We start from the raw sequence: 19,972 nt of genomic DNA, 5'->3' as shown, positions 1-19,972 counted from the left end.
TCAGTGGATTGATCGGAATTTCGGGAATTATTATGACGCTACTGTCACCGCTCTATCTGAAAAACTGACTGACTCTCTCACGAGTGATGAAACGACTGCGACAGGCTAAACTCGTCGCCACCCTGCGTGTGCTAGTCTAACGTTACTTGAACGAGCGCGGAATTTAGATGACGATTGATAGACGGTGAACAGTGACTTATTTGTTACAGCATGTGTTCCAATTTCAGCGCCACTATCGGAGCTCGGTTCACAATGCCATGCAACGGCTTGTGTGTGTGTGTATCTGTAACATTCACATATTCAAAACACAACTTCAAAAAAAGGCCCTGTACAACGCATTACATTACATTACATTATAATCTACATCGCTTTAACACAGATGAAGCTAAACATAATGCAGCACTGACTTTTTTGCCAGGTAGATAACGTTAGCTGATGTAACGAGCAAACAGGCGGGATCGTTGAATTGGCTCCTGACAGAAAAGCGCCACTTTGGCCGCACTGTGCTAGCAAACAGGCGGGATCGTTGAACTAGCTCCCGACAGAAAAAAAAAAAAAACTTACCGGTAAAGACACAGGCAGTCCAGTTGATGATGTCTTGATGGAAGGCACTGCATCAGGCTTCAAAAATAATTTAGTGACGAAGCCCATTTTTTTCTCCTGCCAGTTGGTGAAACATTCTTCAGTGAAGTGCAGACCGCAAACCGATGTGTTATTTTTAACATTACCGTGACCACCAAGGAACGTAATCCATCTATCTCTTACAGCAACATGTTTGGGTAAAGCATGAAAGCTAATACCACTATCTCTCCTCTTAGCATTGCAACCCGCTACCGCACATACGTGTTGATCCGCCATCGTCTTCTCTACTCCTCAGAACCTGAGCGGGCGCGGGCGTGGTATGAGCTTGTGGCCCCGCCCAGTGGAGTTACTACGTCACAACTCCAGTCTATTTTAAACGGCATTTTTGCGTCTGCTACTGATTCACAGACATTTGAATGCAGAAATACTCAGAAATACAACTTTGAGCTTATTTTTCTCAAGATGTGTCCTCTAACATGAGAAAAATGCTACAAGAACATGTTAACACCTAGAAAAACATGATTTTCATCGGAGTGGGTCTTTAATGTTGAGCCACTGTAGTCACTTGGACTATTTTAACGATGTCTTTACTAACTTTCTGGGCTGGCAACTTTCAAGGTTCTTGAGTTTTAAATCTGCTACTTCCATCTTGTTTTCTTTGAATGGCTAAATGTTTAGTGTAAGTTTTAAATATAAAAAAATATTGGTCTGTCTGTATAAACTCTGCATAGCATGAAACTCGCTGATGATGTATTGTATGATGTCTGCGCGAACAGGATAAGCGAGGGTTTGTAAAAATAATATGTTGACATGCAGTTAAGACATCATATTATTTCATTCGGACCAAATATAAAGATTGGATGAACATTTTATGGTCTTAGGCCTTCTTTATACGGTATATATTTATACAAATAAATTTAGGCTGTTTAACATAGGGATTGATATCAGGATATGAGGAGACTTTCAACCAGTATGACAACAAATGTTTCTGTAGAGATTCACCTTTTGCACTTTTAACTTATGGGCCGTTTACATGACACCGTTTGCAACTGAAAACAGAAAACTTTTAATGCGTTCTGGCCGTTCATTTGCACGATAACAGCGTCTGAGAATGCAAACTTTGGAACAGGTTTCAAAGTGCAAGTTTTTGAATACGAGTTTTGCAAATGATCCCGTTGTCGTGTAAAGTTCAAAATATGAATATTGATTGAAAATCATATTAAATACGAAAATCAAGATTAAATGTGAAAGATCATAAGTTGCAGCCTCATTAGAAAGATGCACTATAAATTCAAAATAAACATTTTTTTTTATTTGAATGTATTTATACTAATAAATACAGCTGTTGTTTTCATGAATGTATTTCATACAAAGAGCAATGTAACATTTGACCAGATTTAAAGCTACACTTATTCCCTTTTATTTGTTCCCCAAAAAATAATGTTTTTTTCACTAAATGTTTTGATTTTTTACAATTATTGTACCATGTTACTCTTTATTCTCCTCTTCACAGAAAGAATGGAGTATCTTCTTCACACTTCTCTCTTTTTGCTCCTCCTCTTCTGTTCACCATGGCCAAGTGTTGGGAAGATTTACTTCACTCATCTCGGAACCAAGTGTGAAAAAGACTGCAAGTTAGATCACGGCGAATACAAGTGCGGGACTGCTAAACAAAATGGAAACTTTGAGCCAATGTACTGTTCACCTAAGGAACACTACGACTACCGTAATAAAAAGTGCAGTGGTATATGTGAGAAGCATGGAGCAGTCCAGTATTGGTGCAAAACTGGTTGGTTTTGGGGGTCTTGGGGACACTGTGGTTTGGTGATGGAGAAAAATAACCACTATGGATCTAAGACAGGAGCGAGGTGTAAAGACAGCTGTGTGAGAAGAGATAACAACTATTACTATTCATGCAATACTGAACAGGGATTTGATTACTGCTCACCATCTGAAAACAGAGATTCCGAGAACAAGCAGTGTAAGGAAGACAGTCCTTGTGGCAAATATGATCACGACTACAATTGGTGCATGCTGAAGGAGGGAGGCTGGGGTTACTGTGGGCTTGTGGAACCAAAGACGCAGCTCCACCGCTCTATCAGTCATCATACTTGCATTGATGAGTGCAGGTATTATTGGAGTAAAGAATATTACTGGTGCCACACTGCCAATGGCTGGGACTACTGCTCTCCAAAAGTAGATGTAACCTATAAAGGCAAGCCCTGTCGCTCAGACCACCCCTGTGGCCTACATGGTGAAAGTTACAACTGGTGCTGGACCTCACAGTCAGATTATGATTACTGTGGGCCCATTGAAACAAGACACCGCGACAGGAGAGATCTAGAAGACAGAACACTAGGATGCACACAGGAGGACATGGATAACATTAAAATAAGCAACTTCACTGTGGTGCCAGCTCCTCATGACATCACTGATGGCAGTCAATGGAGAAATGAGGTGGAAACCTTAATCAGTCGCTGGGACAATGGGTACCTGGTGGACCAGGCCCGCTCAAACCTGATCCACTCTGATCATCTCCGTATCGACATACATGGCACCATCACTCGCAAAAACCAGCTCTACTACGACCTGCAGGTGAACATGAGACAGAGGCCTGGCACCACTGTGTCCCAGATCATCGTGTCCCGAGGAATCCCAGAGTGCTACATCCACAGAGCCTTCATGAAGAGCTTCAGGAGCCGAGCTCGGGTTTATGTTGATGTTTCACGTGGATAAATCAGTATTAGAGCCATGGCTTGAAAACGTGCAGAAGTATGGAAGATGGAGTACAGTTGTAACTCTTTCAGCTTTAGCCTTACAACACAGATATTGAGCAGAATGATTAAAAAAAAAAAAAAAAACTTGAAAAAAGAAATAATTTACCATCAATTGACATTTCTATTCCTAGATTTTAGAAACAAGGACAATGGAAAACCAACCCTTTTTAACAATTAGCGGTCAGCTAGGTGATCACAGTTATTAATCGAGATCACCTAGCTGTTAATAAAATGTACAAATACTATCCACTTAATCGGCCTGAGTATCGGTTTATCACTAATGTGTTAAATAAGTCATCAGACCGTTAAGTGAAATATACTGACACATGTTAAATTCTAACTGTTTTCAAATATGACTAATTCTTCCAGATCTACAAGTATCAATTTAAACACTTAAGCTTGAAAAGCTCTCTTGGGTTTCCTAACCTTGATTTGAGGGATCTTGTGACATGAAGACTCAAACAAACAATTAAAATATATATCTATAACTATGTATAATACTGTATTCATGTATCATTTTTAACAATAAATGTTTAGCAATCAATTCCTCCATTTGTTTTTCATGCTTACTTGTACAAGCATTCTTACTGAATAAAATCTAACAAAACTCACAAAAAAAAAAAAAAAAAAAAAAAAAGTTATGGTTTTGGACGTGATACATTACAGTATTACATCTGTCCCACAGGGAGCACCTTGCCTGATTTTATCAGCGATTGTGAGTCTTTGCATCCCCCCAAATATCTGAATTATTCGCAATGAACGAGTACAGAAACATCATAAACAAAAACCCTCAATGACTGGCAGTAGTGGCTGCCAAACAAAAACTGTAAAAGTAAAGTATAAAGCATCTACATCACAACAGTAACCTCACAAAACTTAGACAACAGAAACCCTTTAAATCCCAACAGACCAATAAACACTACCAGATCTCTCAAGATCTCAACATCTTCACTTTTTACAAACCAGTATGACTCTATTTCTTTCATACAACATTTTTTATTAAGAATTAACAGAGCTTTAGGTGTTGATGTGTAATCATTTTGTTTGAGGTCGCCATTATGATGATCAGTGTTTGCTTTGATTGGGTTCTTGATCCTTGACTTTTTTTTTTTTCATTTGTTTTTCACTTGCTGCTGTAACTGTGTGTTTACAAAACACACTTGTTATAATAAATTGCAAAATATATTCTGTAGTGCAGGGGTTGGGAACCTTTTTTTTTTTACCAAAGCCATTTTTTTTCCATGTTTGGTTAATGCATTTTCCAATGCAAAAATTCTAATACAATTGCAATAATAGTAAATATTAAGAGTATTAATCTTTTAAGTATTTCTCTTATTAGTCTCAAAATACACCATTTATACAAAATATACAATATATTTATTTTATCATGCAAACACATAATATGCAAACACAGGCTTACATAAAATAACAGGCTTTTGTGTTGATAACGAATAAAAATCTACAATTTCAGTCCAATGTTATATAACAAAGAGAGATAAGCTACCATTCATTTAAATGGCTTACTCCAAGTAATACTGGATTTAGAGGGTGACAAAGCTCTAAAGGGCAACTATGTCAAATATACCAGGGCACTACAATATAAGGCACTTGAAGACCTGTAAAAGTATGTGACTTCAAAATACATTGAAATGCCTCAAAAACAGTAGACAATAGTGAGGCTTCCAGACTCACTGGACTATATCAGGCTGTAATGATACTAGAGAAGAGATCAGGCATGAACCCAGGTGCGGGAGCTTTATTAAACGTTTGCAATGTTTAATGTCTGCACAAAGGAGACAGCCAGCTGCTCGAACATCTCGCCTTTGGAGAAGACTGTTAATTTTATACTCGAAAAAATGTAAGTCACTTCTTAAAAAGGAAGATTACCGCAGAATGATTTGCATTGGTAGCCCACCCCAAAACTTGCACACAATAATAATGATCAATGCTGACCGATACTTAATTATATTAAATATTTTCTTACTGAAAATGCATGCTGGGAGCCATCATAGTATAAAACGCATGACTCCCAGAATGCATTGCGGCATGAAGCATGTCACCATTGTTGAGATTCATATGCTGATTCTTGATCTCTGTTTGTGTGTCTAAACAAAACTTACAACAATGTATTTAAAAATCAAAATGCAGAATGTCTGATCTGTGGCAAGAAAGTAATTGTTAATGAATATAATCTATTAATAACAAATAACCACTTTTGGTCAGGGATAGAATTAGTAAATTATTCTACTTTATGATGCTGAAAACTATATCACCTGACTATCTTTATTTCTGGCTTTCTTTGCAATAAATTATATGTTTTAGTAAACATTGTTACAAAGACACAAACTCACATATAATGTCAAGAGTCAAACTGGCCAACTTACTGAAACACTGATCACCGTAATGTTGACCAATATTTTCAATAAACACCTAAACCTATTAATTCTCAAAAGAAATTCTTGCTGAGTTCTTGAGAGATTTATATTCTTCTTTTATTTCCTGTGGATTTCAGGCTGTTATAGTTGTTGTGTTTCATTTTCTGAGAGTGCAAGCATGATGTTGAACCAACATCACTGTTACAAAGGTAGCGCAAAAGATTGCGCACGAGAAATGCGCATGAAAAAAACAGCTGTGCTCACCACGGGAACACTGTTCCAGAAGTCGCATTGCAGTATTTGTTGATTACCAACAACTGTGTGTGTCCATTTGAGAAAAGTGAGTTTCATTTATTCCTTACTTGTATAAGAATTGAGAAATTAGAAAATGCCGGACAGTCTGGCTAAAGAGCGACCAGACCCTGAGAGGACAAAGGACCTCTCTGGAAATTAACATTTGAACTCCCCCTCGTGCACTATCGAGACAAAAGTCTCACCTCAGAGTCATCCTAATCTACATCTCTTTCCCTCATCCCCCTCTCCTTCTCCCCCATGCAAAGATCACCAAAACTCACCCAAGAATATATGGTTTAATTTGAATGATTAGCATAGAGTATTATACATATTTAGTATCATTTGAAATCAGTGGCGGCTGCTGGTCTTTCAAAGAGGGGAAGCTCATTTTCGGCCTACATCATAAAAATTGTCCATTTATTTATACGTAAATTCTGCCCAACGTTCCTTTTCAAGAAAATGCTCTGTGACCCTATATCGTTCCAACTAGGTGTCTTTTCCAGTGACTTGACCAGTGTCCTCTCAATGGCCAGCAGAGTTAGGTATAATTGTATAAATGTAATAATATAATAAAGGTATAAATAACAATATAATAAATTATAATAATAATAATACTAATAATATATAGGCTATTTTTAATTATTTTAATAATTATTGTTTTAATTATTACTAATAATATTATAAAAAAATATAATAGGATAAGTAATAATATAATAAAGATATAAATGTATAATGTGTGAAATGTATAATGAAAAATGGCTAGCAATTTCGACAAGCAAATACCAAGAAAGAGGTAGCAGCAGTTTATCTTTTGACTATCACTTGAAAAATCCGCGATGGGACTGAGCTCGAATAGCTTCAGCCACAGCGACTTTTTATTGTATGAAATCGCTGTCAATCAAAAGGAGATGCAGCCCCTCCAATCATCACGCGGAAGCCCGGAGTCCGGGCCAGCCCACTCCTCATTCACCCCCAGAGACGCTGAGCGTCCATGGGCGGGACATAATCGCAGCATTTATCCAATGACCGTCTAGTTTCGAAGCGCTGAAAAAAACTGTTCAGAGCAGCCCCATTGAAGTCAATGGACGCTGGGCTTCAACAGGGAAATGCACTGTGACGCTACGGGAATGTATGAGAAGGAGATCGAGTCAGCCGACCTGCTGTATGTAACTGATTCTGAACGAACTCGTCTTTGAGATGAACGTTTTCTAACGCATTTTTAGTCAATAAAATGTTAACACAATAGTACATATTTGACCATTAATTTTTTTTGACATTATAGGGGAAGCCGAGCTTCCCTTGCAGTCTTAAAGAAATCCCCACTGTTTGAAATGTCTCAGTGCGACTGGTACAAATGTCTCATTTCCAAATAAGTAAAACAAAAGGTAATAATGTTTTTAAGAGTTTAGGGATACCTGGCACACAAAGGAAGGTGGTCCCTAGACAAATGGTCTCCTACCAACATGAATATGAAATCAGCAGTCAGTGAGGGCGCCTTGATGGCTTTTAAAAATCTAACCCTATAGACCTTATGCGCCAGAGAGACAAGCGCGCAGCATCTTTAGAATATTGTCTTTGATCTTCCACTTTAGCGGTAGCTCTCTCTATGGCATCGCTGTCGAGGAGTAATTAGCTGGTGAAGTGGATTTACTTTGTGTAGAGTTAATGTAAGTTATCATGAGCATTGTAATGTTTAAAGCAGATGTCTTAACAAATATCAGTAGACCGGGAAGATTTAAATGAGCCGTTCATTCATAAATATGCAAGATCGCAGTGAAAATACAAACCGGAAGACAAAAGACAATGAGCACAGCGCTAGCTGAAAAGGGCTATATGACAAATTCCCAAGAATAAGGGGGAAACATGAAAGAACATTTAAAAGGTCTAATAATACATTACAGTAATGATCACTGCAGTATCTGCACAAAAGACACAAATAAAGGCATAGTTACTTTTTATTCATTGTTCTTTGAATTGTCGATCGACATCATTGTCTTTTGCGTATCAGAATAATTCATCATGACATTGCGTTCATGGTCAGATGTACGGCTGTATCAGTGTCCTTATTTGCACATATATTTAATTTGAAGAAGACGAGCCCACACACGGTGCTGGTCCATGTTTAGAGCAGTACAGTATATGAAATATGTCCATAAAAACTTGAAACACGCTCGCTCTGCTCCGTGTAAAGGCGATCTGAGACGTTTTTCGTTCTTCGCCATTTCCATAAGGGTGTAGCACAAAGGATTTGACGCGTGAATCCATAATTTGTCTTGTAAACTTTACTTTTCCGTTGTCAGGTTACATTATAAGAGAAATCAAACACAAAATAAAATAAAGTTATACACTTATTCACGTTCCAGTAACATGAATTCGATCCTTTTCACGGTCAAAAGACTGTCTAGCCTCAACCCTTTCTTCTTCCTTCTTCTTCAACACAACACATTACACGTGCGTAGCACGTGAAACTAGTCAAAATCTCGCGATACAATACAACTAACACAAAATATGCCTTTATCAAAAAACATAATCACTCTTAATATAAGGAAAAATATTACAAAATTATTCATGTAGTTATGGCTCTAACATTCCGGCCCCTAATTGTCTATGCCGGAAGCATAACAATTATCTTGTTCAATATTTGAATAGAGTCATAACAATACTTCCTTTTCTTTCAAACATTTCTTTTAGAAAATTCTAATTTTCTATGAAATCTCTATTTACAGTCTTCATGAAGTCTTATTCTTCATCTGCTTCTTGCAATAAGCAGAGTTTTGTTATAGGCCTTTCCAATTGACAAGTTTTTGTCTGAACACAAGCACGGCGGACAGTACCAGAAGCATCTGGTATGGTTCTGAGGACTCTTCCCATAATCCAAGAATTTCTTGGAGAAGAATTATCCACAATGAGAACAATGTCTCCAGGTACCATGTTTCTTCTCAATTTCTGCCACTATGTCCTGTGTTTTTGTGTATATCCTTCAGAATCAAAGACGTTACATGTTGCTTTTTATCAAGAATCGCTGGATGCTTAGCAGATTCTGGCATTGCTGACTGATTTAAACGTCCACCTACTCGTATTATGCCATCCTGCACCAGTGGGTCTAGTTTGTACAAAGGACTACTTCTTTTGACATGGTTACTGCTTTGCAAAGACTTTAATTCGTCAGGGAATGTCTGTCTTTGACTGTAACGAATCAGACTCAGTTCTGCATTTTCCAAATCTTCTACTGAAAGAGATTTTTTGGTCAGCGTCTGTCTCAACTTGAACATTTGAGTTTGTAAATGTGATTGTTGCCTGATTGGATTATTTTCAGTTTGATTTGTGGTAGCTTGAATTTCACGTCTCTTGTTTGATAGGTGTTGGAGTATTTCCTTCAGCCTCAACATCCAAGCGATTGCTCTCTTCAATCTGTACCATTCTGAATAATACTCAATCAGTTTATCCAGAGGTTTCGCTTTTCCTGTAGCACTGACACAATTTACTACAGCTGACTTTTTCAATTCCACTTCCATTGCACCTGCCTGATCTGGTCGCCAAGGCCACTCACTTTCATGTTTGCAAAGGAATTCTGGTCCTTTGACCCAATTTACCATTTTCATGAAGTTTTCCACTTTGATGCCTCTAGAGGCCATGTCGGCTGGGTTTAGCAAGGTGTTGACATACCTCCACTGTGAGGGGTCAGAAGCTTCTCTGATGAAGGAAACCCTATTGGCAACAAATGTTTTAAACCGTGAGGCTTCATTCTCAATGCATTGCAGTACTGTGAGGCTATCAGTCCAGAACATAGAATCTTTGAGTTGTAACTGAAGCTCTTGTTTTAACATTCTGTCCATTTTCGCTGCAACAACTGCTGCAGTCAACTCCATTCTAGGGATAGTTATCTGCTTCAGAGGCGCAACCCTGGATTTGCCCATTACGAATGAACAGTGTTTTTCTCCTCGATCATTTGTGAGCACTAGATAGGAAACGGTTCCATATCCATTTTCACTTGCATCTGCGAAATGATGTAATTGAGCAGACTTAGTAGTTCCAAAATTGTCTGGCTTGAAGCATCTGCTTACACTGAAGTTTGACAATTGTTGTATGTCCTTTTGCCACGTGAACCATTTTTGTGCTTGCTTTTCCGGCATGTTCTGATCCCAGCCTAATTTGTCTTTGCACAGTTGTCTCAACATGAGTTTCGCTGGAAGGATACAGGGTGCTACAAGACCAAGAGGATCATATATGGAATTCACTACTGAAAGCATTCCTCTTCTCGTAGCAGGTTTCTCCTGTATGTTGATGGAGAACCTGAATGTATCTGATTCTGTGCACCACCGTACACCCAAAGCTCTTTCAATTGGCAGATTGCTTTTGTTGAAATCTAAGTCCGCTACCTCTTTGGATCTTTCTTTTTCTGGAAATGATAACAGGACTTGTCTGTTATTGCTCACCCACTTAGTCAAATTGAATCCACCTTTAGAGCATATAGATATCAGACTTTGTGATAGTTTGATTGCTGCCTCCTCAGAGGCGACAGATTTTAAGCAATCGTCCATGTAAAAGCTTTGGAGAATAGTATTGGCTGCTTCAGCTGTTTCCTCTGTTTTACCATCCATTGCAGCCTTTCGCAAAGCGAAGCATGCACAACTGGGAGACGAGGTTGCTCCGAACAGGTGTACGGTCATCCTGTATTCCTCAGTAGGCTTATCTAGATCTCCTTCCGGCCACCACAAAAATCGCAAAAGATCTGAATCAGAATCTGGGACTCTAACTTGGTAAAACATCGATTCAATATCTGCCATGATAGCAATTGGCTCTTGTCTGAATCGATTTAGCACACCAATGAGGGTATTGGTCAGGTCAGGTCCCTGCAACAGTTGATTATTCAGTGAGAAGCCCTGGTAGGTCGCAGTGCAGTCAAAAACAACTCTGATTTTGTTCTTTTTCGGGTGATATATCCCATGGTGTGGAATATACCACACTCTGTCCTTGCGTTCCCGTTGTTCTAAAGGCACTTTTTTAGCATAGCCTTTGTCAATTATGTCTAACATAAAAGCTTTGTAGTCTTTGTGAAACTCTGGGTTCCTGCTGAGCTTCCTTTTGAGACTGATGGTTCTTTGTTCTGCTATGCATCTGTTGTTGGGCAGCTTATCAGGATCATTCTTAAAAGGTAATTCAATACAGTAATGTCCATCTTTATACTGTACCGACTGCTCAACGCACTGCATGAACTTTAGGTCTTCTTGTGACATTTCAGCTTTGTCACTATAATTACGTTCAGGGAAGTCTGCATTGAATTGCTCTACTAACATCGTTTCAATGTCCACCACCGCAATCCTGTTCACTGTGAAACTTGGAGTTTTGACCTGATCCGATTCAGTGCTCACATCTGTTCGCAAAGGCCCATTCACTATCCATCCTAATGCCGTCCTAAGAGCATAAGGTCCATTTCCTTCACTGTTTATTATTTGCCATGGTTCTATTGCCTTATGCACATTAGCGCCAATCAGTAGGCCTACTTCTGCATTGAGATGAGGAAGGATAACTTGTCTCAAATAAGGCCATCTTTCCAGGTCCTGTTGTTGAGGGATGTTTTCCTGTTTTACCGGAATCTCTTTCTGAGTGAACATTTTTGGAAGTTCTATGTAGTCTTCGCTTTCTAAACCACTTATTTCCAGGTCTGACAGAATATGACTATGAACAGGTTTTTCTTGTCCCATAGTACGAAGAAGAATCTCCGTCTTTCTGCCTCTCAAGTTTAACTCTCTCATTAAAGACTCGGTGCAAAATGTTGCAGAACTCCCTTGATCAATGAAAGCATATGTCTTTACTATTTTGTCGCTTTTCTTTGACTTGATCTTGACTGGAACTATAGCAAGAATGCATTCACTGTTTCCGGCCCCAGTGTATCCACAAGTTTCATGGTCTATGGAAGTTGTTCTCTTGCTAATTTTGTTCTCATCACAACTGCTGGATGTGGGACTGTTCTCCTTGGTAATATGCAAAATACTTGGGTGCATCTTGGAACATTCTTGACAAATAAGCCTTTTCTTGCAGTCTCTGCTTAAATGTCCTTGTGTGAGACATCCAAAGCACAGTCCTTTTGTTTTCAAAAACTCAATTTTATCTTTGTGTGCTTGTTCCTTAAACTTGAAACAGGAATTCAAGGCATGATTCTTTTGACAGAACACGCATGTGAGATGAACGGTTTTGTCAAATTGAGGTTTTGTTTCTTTCTTAGTCTCACTTTCTTTTTTCTGATCAGTACAGACACTTGTAACGAAACTACTTCCCTTAGTAGTAACCGTTTTTTTCTTAAAGTCAGAAGCTTTGCTTTTCTTCCCAACATCAGCACTTACTATCTCCTGAATGTCTCCAAACAAGGGGTCATTTTTTACTTTGGCTTGCCGGTCAATATACTGCACTAAGTCTGCAAACCTAGCTCTCCTGCCCGTCCTTTCATGAATATCATATGCCACGTTTCTCCAGTTCTCTCTCATTTTGTATGGAAGCTTGGAGATGATAACCCTCAGGTTTGTAGGGTTGTCCATTTCAGCCATGTAATCTACATCTTGCATAGTGTTGTGGCATCCAATCAAGAAAAGAGCATATGCATTTAGCATCTTCCCGTCTTCCGTTTTGATCTGAGGCCATTTTAGTGCCTTCTCAATGTACGCTGAAGCAATTTTGAGTTCATCACCGTAATGATGTTGCAATAATCTTCTTGCCTCTTTATATCCATTTTCTGCACTCATATGTCCACAACTCCTTACCAGGTCTTGCGGTTCACCACTGGTATATTGCTCCAAATAGAACAGCTTGTCCTTGGCATTCTCAGTTTTACTGTCTATGCTATTGTCAAAGGCTCGCATAAACGATCTGAAGTTAAGAGGATCACCAAGGAAGATTGGGACATCTCTTTGCGGTAGTTGGGACATATTTTGTTGCTTTACTAGCATTTGTGTGATCTCATTTTGTCTTTGCATTATTTGAAATAAACTGTCTCCTGAGCTTTCAGATTTTGGAAAATGTTGACTGGCATTATGAAGTCGAGTTTGTTCAGCGTCAGGCTTTTGCTTTCTTCTGGTTACAGCTTGAACATCAGAACTTTCATCGTCAGGATCTTTCTTAAGTCCTGACCTCCTTTCATCCAATGCATGCTCTGGTTGAACATATTTTTGCACTGATTCACCAGAATTTTCATGTTCATCATAAACTTTCAGTTTTGCGTTAGAAACAGCAATTGCTGTCTGCAGTTCTAATTGCTCCAGTTTAGCTTTCAGGTTTATCTCTTCTACCTGTAGAGCTTGTTTCTTTTTTAAAGCAGCAGCTTTTGCCAACAGAGCAGCTTTCTCAGCCTCTTCTTTAACTCGTAAAATAGAACTTGAACTGGTGGCTGATGATGCGCCAGAACTATGTCCAGCTGATGAACCTGCTCTTCTCTTTTTTTTTACTGCGGAAGCAACTTCAGAGACACTGTCACCTGGTTCAATGTCATCATTTTTTGCAGCACTTTCATCCTTTACATGTTCAATCCACTGTTCAGTAGCAATAACAAAATCCCTGATTTTTGATGATTTTGGCTCAAACCAGATATGCTGATCATCCTCCTTTTCATCATCCAGCAAAAGCTCTTGAACATTTTCATTCAACTCAATGAACTCCTGATACAATTTGGTGAGTGTTGTAAGAACTTGTTGTTCTATTCTTTCCACATTGGCATCATTTTCTTTTAATTTGTCGATTTCTTTCATTTGAATGGTAATTTGAGCCATTTTTGACTTTCTCAAATTAATGAGTCTGTTCAAACGCTCCTCCTGCGCTTTATGCGTGTACTTGACCGCCCTCTTGTGGCCATCTTTATCTGAGTCGGCAATTTCTTCTGCGTCATCCATAATTCAACAGCGAGTCAAAAATCAATGAATTGGAAAAAAGTAACAACTAAAATTACCTTTTAAATTGTATTAAAAGTCCAGTTTAAGCTTGAAGAAACAAGTATAAATGTCTATACATCCAAATAGTCCAAACAGGGAAATCCGCGCGTCTCCTGGTAAACTTAGGTTAACTTACTTTCAGTTTCGTCCGTGACCGTCGCAATAATTTCAAACACGCAGTTTGTTCCGCTTATACACCATGGACTGTTCATAATCCTTGAAAATCCTTTTCAGTGTCCATTGCAGCATCAATCCTGACAAACCGATTTCCACTTCACGCAATTCCAATGTGAAGAAGTCTTTTGACTAAAATGTAAAGGCGATCTGAGCCGTTTTTCGTTCTTCGCCATTTCCATAAGGGTGTAGCACAAAGGATTTGACGCGTGAATCCATAATTTGTCTTGTAAACTTTACTTTCCCGTTGTCAGGTTACATTATAAGAGAAATCAAACACAAAATAAAATAAAGTTATACACTTATTCACGTTCCAATAACATGAATTCGATCCTTTTCACGGTCAAAAGACTGTCTAGCCTCAACCCTTTCTTCTTCCTTCTTCTTCAACACAACACATTACACGTGCGTAGCACGTGAAACTAGTCAAAATCTCGCGATACAATACAACTAACACAAAATATGCCTTTATCAAAAAACATAATCACTCTTAATATAAGGAAAAATATTACAAAATTATTCATGTAGTTATGGCTCTAACAGCTCCGTATATGAACTGTATTTTCCTATGTGGTGAGCGTTGTTAAACTCACTTAACTCGTTAAACTCTCATGCACGCGCCGCATGTTGTTTAAATTCTCCGCTGTAATGCGATGATCTCGTGTAATTCAGCGCAGTGATTAGGTTCAATTGTCTGAATTGTCAAAGAACCTAATAGAAGTTGATTCTCATGAATAAATCCAGAGAGTCGCTCAGGGTAAAATGCCCGCAGTCAGTCACACAATCCATCGGCACGCTTCTACCGCACATTCTGTGATGCTGCTTCGACTTTGCTTTTTTCAACCCAGAAGAACAAAATTTATCAGAAAAACACAAAAATAACCAATTTCCACTTTTTGGTAACGTACATATCTGTTCACATCTCCAAATAGGTTTTGTGGTTTCATGACAATATCAGTGTATTAGCCAATGCGGTGATTAGTTCATGTATGTGTGCTATTGCTAATGGTTAGCTATAAAACGTTAGGTTGATTTTTATTTGATTATGGTTTTGTAGTTTAATTTTATATTAATCAATATTCTTTATTAGTGGACTCCAATGAAATACATTCACAGTATTACTAGTGTACCACAGGCTACTGTTAAATATATTACAATAAGGTTAAGGGTTAAGATTGTTGAAGGGCGACATGCTAACATCGCCCCTGAAGGACTGCTACACTACAAACCTTCAATAAATTCTTCTCCCCACAAGAACTCTGGTCAAGCTTACTTATTTTATGTATTGGAGAAATCTAATACATTGGCGAGCCACCCAAACCACTGCTCGGCCAAATACAGCAAAATCTAACACATGACACAGTTAATCATCTTTAAAGATTCTTGTGTTGACAGGTTTCTGGGCTCGAAGGTGTGTACAGCCATCTGAATTGTTATGACCCTTTGAGAGAATTTGAAGAATGAAATAGGAATTTGAAAGTGAATGACAGTCACACAAACAGATTTTTTCAGTATGTCACATTATACCGGGGTGAACTTTACCTTATAAACGTATAATCTGCTTGAAATTGTAGTTGCCATTGTGCTTTGCATTGGACTTTAAAAATAGCAAAAATCACTATATCTATGTTATATATTTTTTTTAGTTATGTACTTACATTATCCCGACTGTTTCCAACAACTTTCAAACCAGGAGAAATTTGTAATTTAATTCGAAGACATGTACCATTTCTTTATTTCCGTTTGTCGCAGTCAATGGCGTCATGTCCGCGTTGTCCCTGGTTTCCGCTCGTACTGCCATGGCAACCAGAGCTATGAACCAGAGCCATCTGATAGTAACCAAAGCGACAGACGTGGACCACTGTGTAGTTCGCAATGTCTATCTGCAAGCTGTTGTTGTTTCGTTCAAACATTATGGACCATGGCAAGCAGACTTTGGATAAAAAAGGAGAACTAAAACGAGAATCAATATCAGCGCGGTGTTTTCGAGATGCCTAGAGCTCCCATAGACAGTAAACGAGAGCTCCGTGTCCGAGACTTCGACCGCTCCTACATGTACTTTATTAAACAGGTGAGCACATTTACATAAAACTAATCAATGATAAAATGTCAGAATATGATCTGTATGTTATTCTAATGTTGATCTAGCTTACTGCTAGTCTCATACAGACAAACTAACACATTCATTTTAACACATTTAAATGCCGTTTAGTGTGATAGTGTAATGTTAGAGCAAGTGAAACAGCGCTGCGTTACCTCACAAGTTTAATTTGTCTAATAAACTGAATAAACTAAAATAATTCTGCACTTGCGTGTAGTTCGGTAGAATGAAATGTCCATATTCCTCTTATATCCGCGGGACTCGCGTCGCGTTTGGAGCTGATAGCTGTCTCTTAGCAATCCCGACCTGCTTCATATCACAGTCATGATAAAAACATCGATGTATTTACTCATCCATAAACATTATTAGATCGGTCGGCTTGACGTTGACGACAAGAGCCATAATTCTTAGCAAATGTTGCGCCATCAAACTACGCCTTTGTTATTGTAAGAGGTTAGCGACCCCTAGCGGCGAAACAATTACATATTGTACGTTTAATGGGGAGAGTATATAATGTTGAAATTGAGTATTATTTTACAGGTATGTGATTTTGGGCTAGATGAGACTTGAGTGCATTTAATGTTCAATTATCTTGGTATTAAGAACCATTTCAATTACACTTAGATAGCACTGTGGGAAGAGTGGAGCTTTTCTAGACTCAAATATCCTCATTGTTTTTATATTGATATAACAAGAGGGAATAATTCCCCCAGTCAGTGTGACTAACTGGAAACTGCTGTTTCTGTTGAAGGCCGTCTGGTTTTACCTGTCATGTGTAAAAATTACAGTTTCATACTTCAGTTTTATTTTTTAAAGGGTCATAATGTAGTTATTTTCCGTGTCACTTATGGCTCTGCATACTTCCAGCCTGAAATATTGTCAACAGAAGAATATTTAAATATGATTGACTGTTCTTCTATTGCTCATGTTTCACCCACATCTGCCAAAGCTGCCTATGAAAATCTTAGAAGAATCTTTTTTCTGAAAAAAAAAATGGGGTGGGGCAGAGAACTCTTTCTATAAATGCGGTTGTACTTGCTTTACATTCCAGAAAATGGAATGTTTTAGAAAGCTCACAGTCGTGAAACAGCAGTCAGATCACAGACCAGAACAGAAGTATGAAGTTTAACACAGCGTTGAGTGTTGCTGGAATCACACTTCTCTACATAGCAGGTAAGATCTTACAAAAAAGTCTATAACATGACAAAATTAGATGTAAATTTAAAGGTCCCGTTTTTCCTGTGTTTTTGAAGCTTTGATTGTGTTTACAGTGTGCAATATAACATGTGTTCATGTTTCGCGTGTAAAAAAACACAGTATTTTTCACACAATTTACTTATCTGTATACCGCTGTTTTCACTGTCCTAAGAACGGGCTGATGACTTCCTTGTTCTATGAAGTCCCTCCTTCAGAAATACGTAACGAGTTCTGATTGTGCCAGCAGTTCCTGTGTTGTGATTCGACAGCAGCTTAGCGCACGTTGCCCGGAAAGGTCACGCCTCTTACCATAACGTGGAGATGCATGCGCTCAGTGTTATTGTAAACATGTCTTTAATATTACCTTATAAATTTGAGCCCCGACGACATGGCGACAAACACACTCTACAAACGCAACTCTTCCTCTTCTCCGTGGGAGCGCAACAAGACCACGCCCCCTTTTTTTGTGTATTCCTGTGGGCGGAGGTTAGTCAAAAAACAGTTCTAGTGACGTCATTAAAGCAGGAAGTAGAGGGATGTAGTCCAAACCGGCCGTTCGATGTAGGCTTTGAAAGGGGACTTCTGTTAAATAAAATATCTCGCTTGGCATTGAACTTTGAGCTTTAGAATTTTACAGGTATTATTTATGCTCTAACAGCAACATTACACACTAACTAAAGTTAGAAAAATGGGATCACGAAGAACAGGACCTTTAATAATGTTTTTTTCAGTTGTTTACTAACTGATAAGCCATTTAATTCCTTAGAAACTCACTTGCCAATTTATGTTTCTCATGATTGTAAAAACCTTTGGATCTGAAGACTTAGGGTTGAATGCTTGAAATTGGTTCTGTAGATAAACACCAATTCTGCATTTGTATGAATTTCTTTACAAATGCTTAATTTATGTATTTTAATAGATGGGTTTAATTCACGTAAATTCCAGGATCTCAAGAATTAGGAAGCAGCTGGTATGCAGTTGCAGTAATTTGTTTCATATTTTGTTCTCTACATAAATTCCATTCTATTATGTTATTTATAGATTTGATTACTTTGATATTATTCTGGTTTAATTCACTAAAATGTGGAAAATAATAAAGAATGAATAGAGTCCAAACGTTTATGAAGCACATTTATTTGATATATACTGTAAAATACTGTAAAATATTTTAAGTATACTGTAATATTTGTAATATGCTGTAAACTACTCACGCATTGTTTGAAAACGCATGAGAAGACAGGCACAGTTATTTTATATTCAGTAACTCTCAATAAATAGCCTACAGATTTTTTAAGTTGTTTAAATATAGCTACATTTTGGGGTTTATAAATGGGATAGATTTGGAGTGCCGTCTCTGCTTTGTGCTGCCGTGCACGGGCTGCCCCGGGTTTTGAGGTTGGTACGTCTGTTTTAATGAGGATTTTTCGTCAATGGAATGTGTGTATTTACTATTCTGAGTCTGTGTAGTTCATCGAGCAACCGGCTGCATGTTGTGGTCAACGATCACGCATAGTGCCGCGTTTCCTGGTAGGTACGAGAGCCATTCGTGTTTTTTTTTTTATTGTTTTATTAGTAATTCTTCTGTTTCATATTTGGCAGGTTGAGTACACAATCAAGGGTTTCATCACTGTATTATGGGATGGGATGGGTGTCTATCGATCTAATGCACTGCTGCCTTGCCTGGGCTTATTCTGGTCGACTTTTGTTAGAGTAAACTTTTTGTGCGTTTACAACTTTGGGCCCAGAGAATTGCTCGCCGAGGAGTGAGAGCAAAAGTTTGAAGCGTGGCTGTTCTCTGGCCGGCTCGCTCGTCAAGTGTGCGGGCGATTGTGGCCCTGTCTGTTTTATTTTCTTTGGTTTAATGTTCTTGGTTTGTGTTGTGCATTGTAATCGTTGTTATTTTTCTTTTTGCTTTATTTCGTGCTTGTTTTCGTGTGCACAGTAGGTTTAACATTTAATTTGAGTTACAAAGTATGATTAATTTGAATATTGGATTTATGTATTTTTCCTTTGTTTTGTGGCTGTTGAGTTTTCATTTGGGGCTGGTTTCATTTGGGCCGCCCAATCATAGTGTTTATTGTTTTGTCCTTTTCTCCTCTGTATTTGGAGGGGTGGGGAAGGTGTACAGGGGAGGGGTTTAGCTGCTGTTTAATGCTGTCCTCATTGAGTGCACTGCTTCTTTGGCTTGACCTCACCAGAGTGTGTGCGTGTGGGTATTAAGTGTGGTGTGTGAATTGAGGGCCACGCAGGCCATCTCCCTCCCTTTAAACTTTCTTTTGTGTCTGTTTTGTATTTATCATTTTTGTATCTTGTAGTTTTGTAAAGTGCTGTTTCTTTTATTTTTATTTTGTTGCTTTTCGACATGTTAATGTATTGACTGTTTTAAATTTTTTTTTGTATATTAATAAAGTTGCCTCCTTTTTGTACTCCCTGGCCGAGTTATCTCTGACGCCCCCGCTACATAATAAACAGGTATTTTGGCTAAAATCCATAAACACCTTTATTCAGGTGAAATATTTGATCTTGATTTCGTGGCAATATGTGCCAGCGCTG

General features: G+C 38.3%; 1 protein-coding gene across 1 annotated transcript in view; it reads left to right on the top strand.

The window, feature by feature from the left end:
• Nucleotides 1-3,965, top strand: part of LOC307163204 (uncharacterized protein) — a 10,557-nt gene extending 6,592 nt beyond the window's left edge. Inside the window, exon 2 of the mRNA XM_079879187.1 lies at nt 2,096-3,965. Coding sequence (XP_079735313.1) covers nt 2,101-3,318 — 1,218 coding nt within the window. The 5' untranslated portion in view covers nt 2,096-2,100 and the 3' untranslated portion in view covers nt 3,319-3,965. The remainder of the gene's footprint in view (nt 1-2,095) is intronic.
• The last annotated feature ends 16,007 nt before the right edge of the window (nt 3,966-19,972 follow it).

This window comes from Squalius cephalus, assembly GCF_949319135.1.
Source record: "Squalius cephalus genome assembly, chromosome: 1".
Classification (NCBI taxonomy): Eukaryota; Metazoa; Chordata; class Actinopteri; order Cypriniformes; family Leuciscidae; genus Squalius; species Squalius cephalus.
The sequence above is the reverse complement of the archived record's forward strand: the minus strand, read 5'-3'. Positions and strand labels throughout refer to the sequence as shown.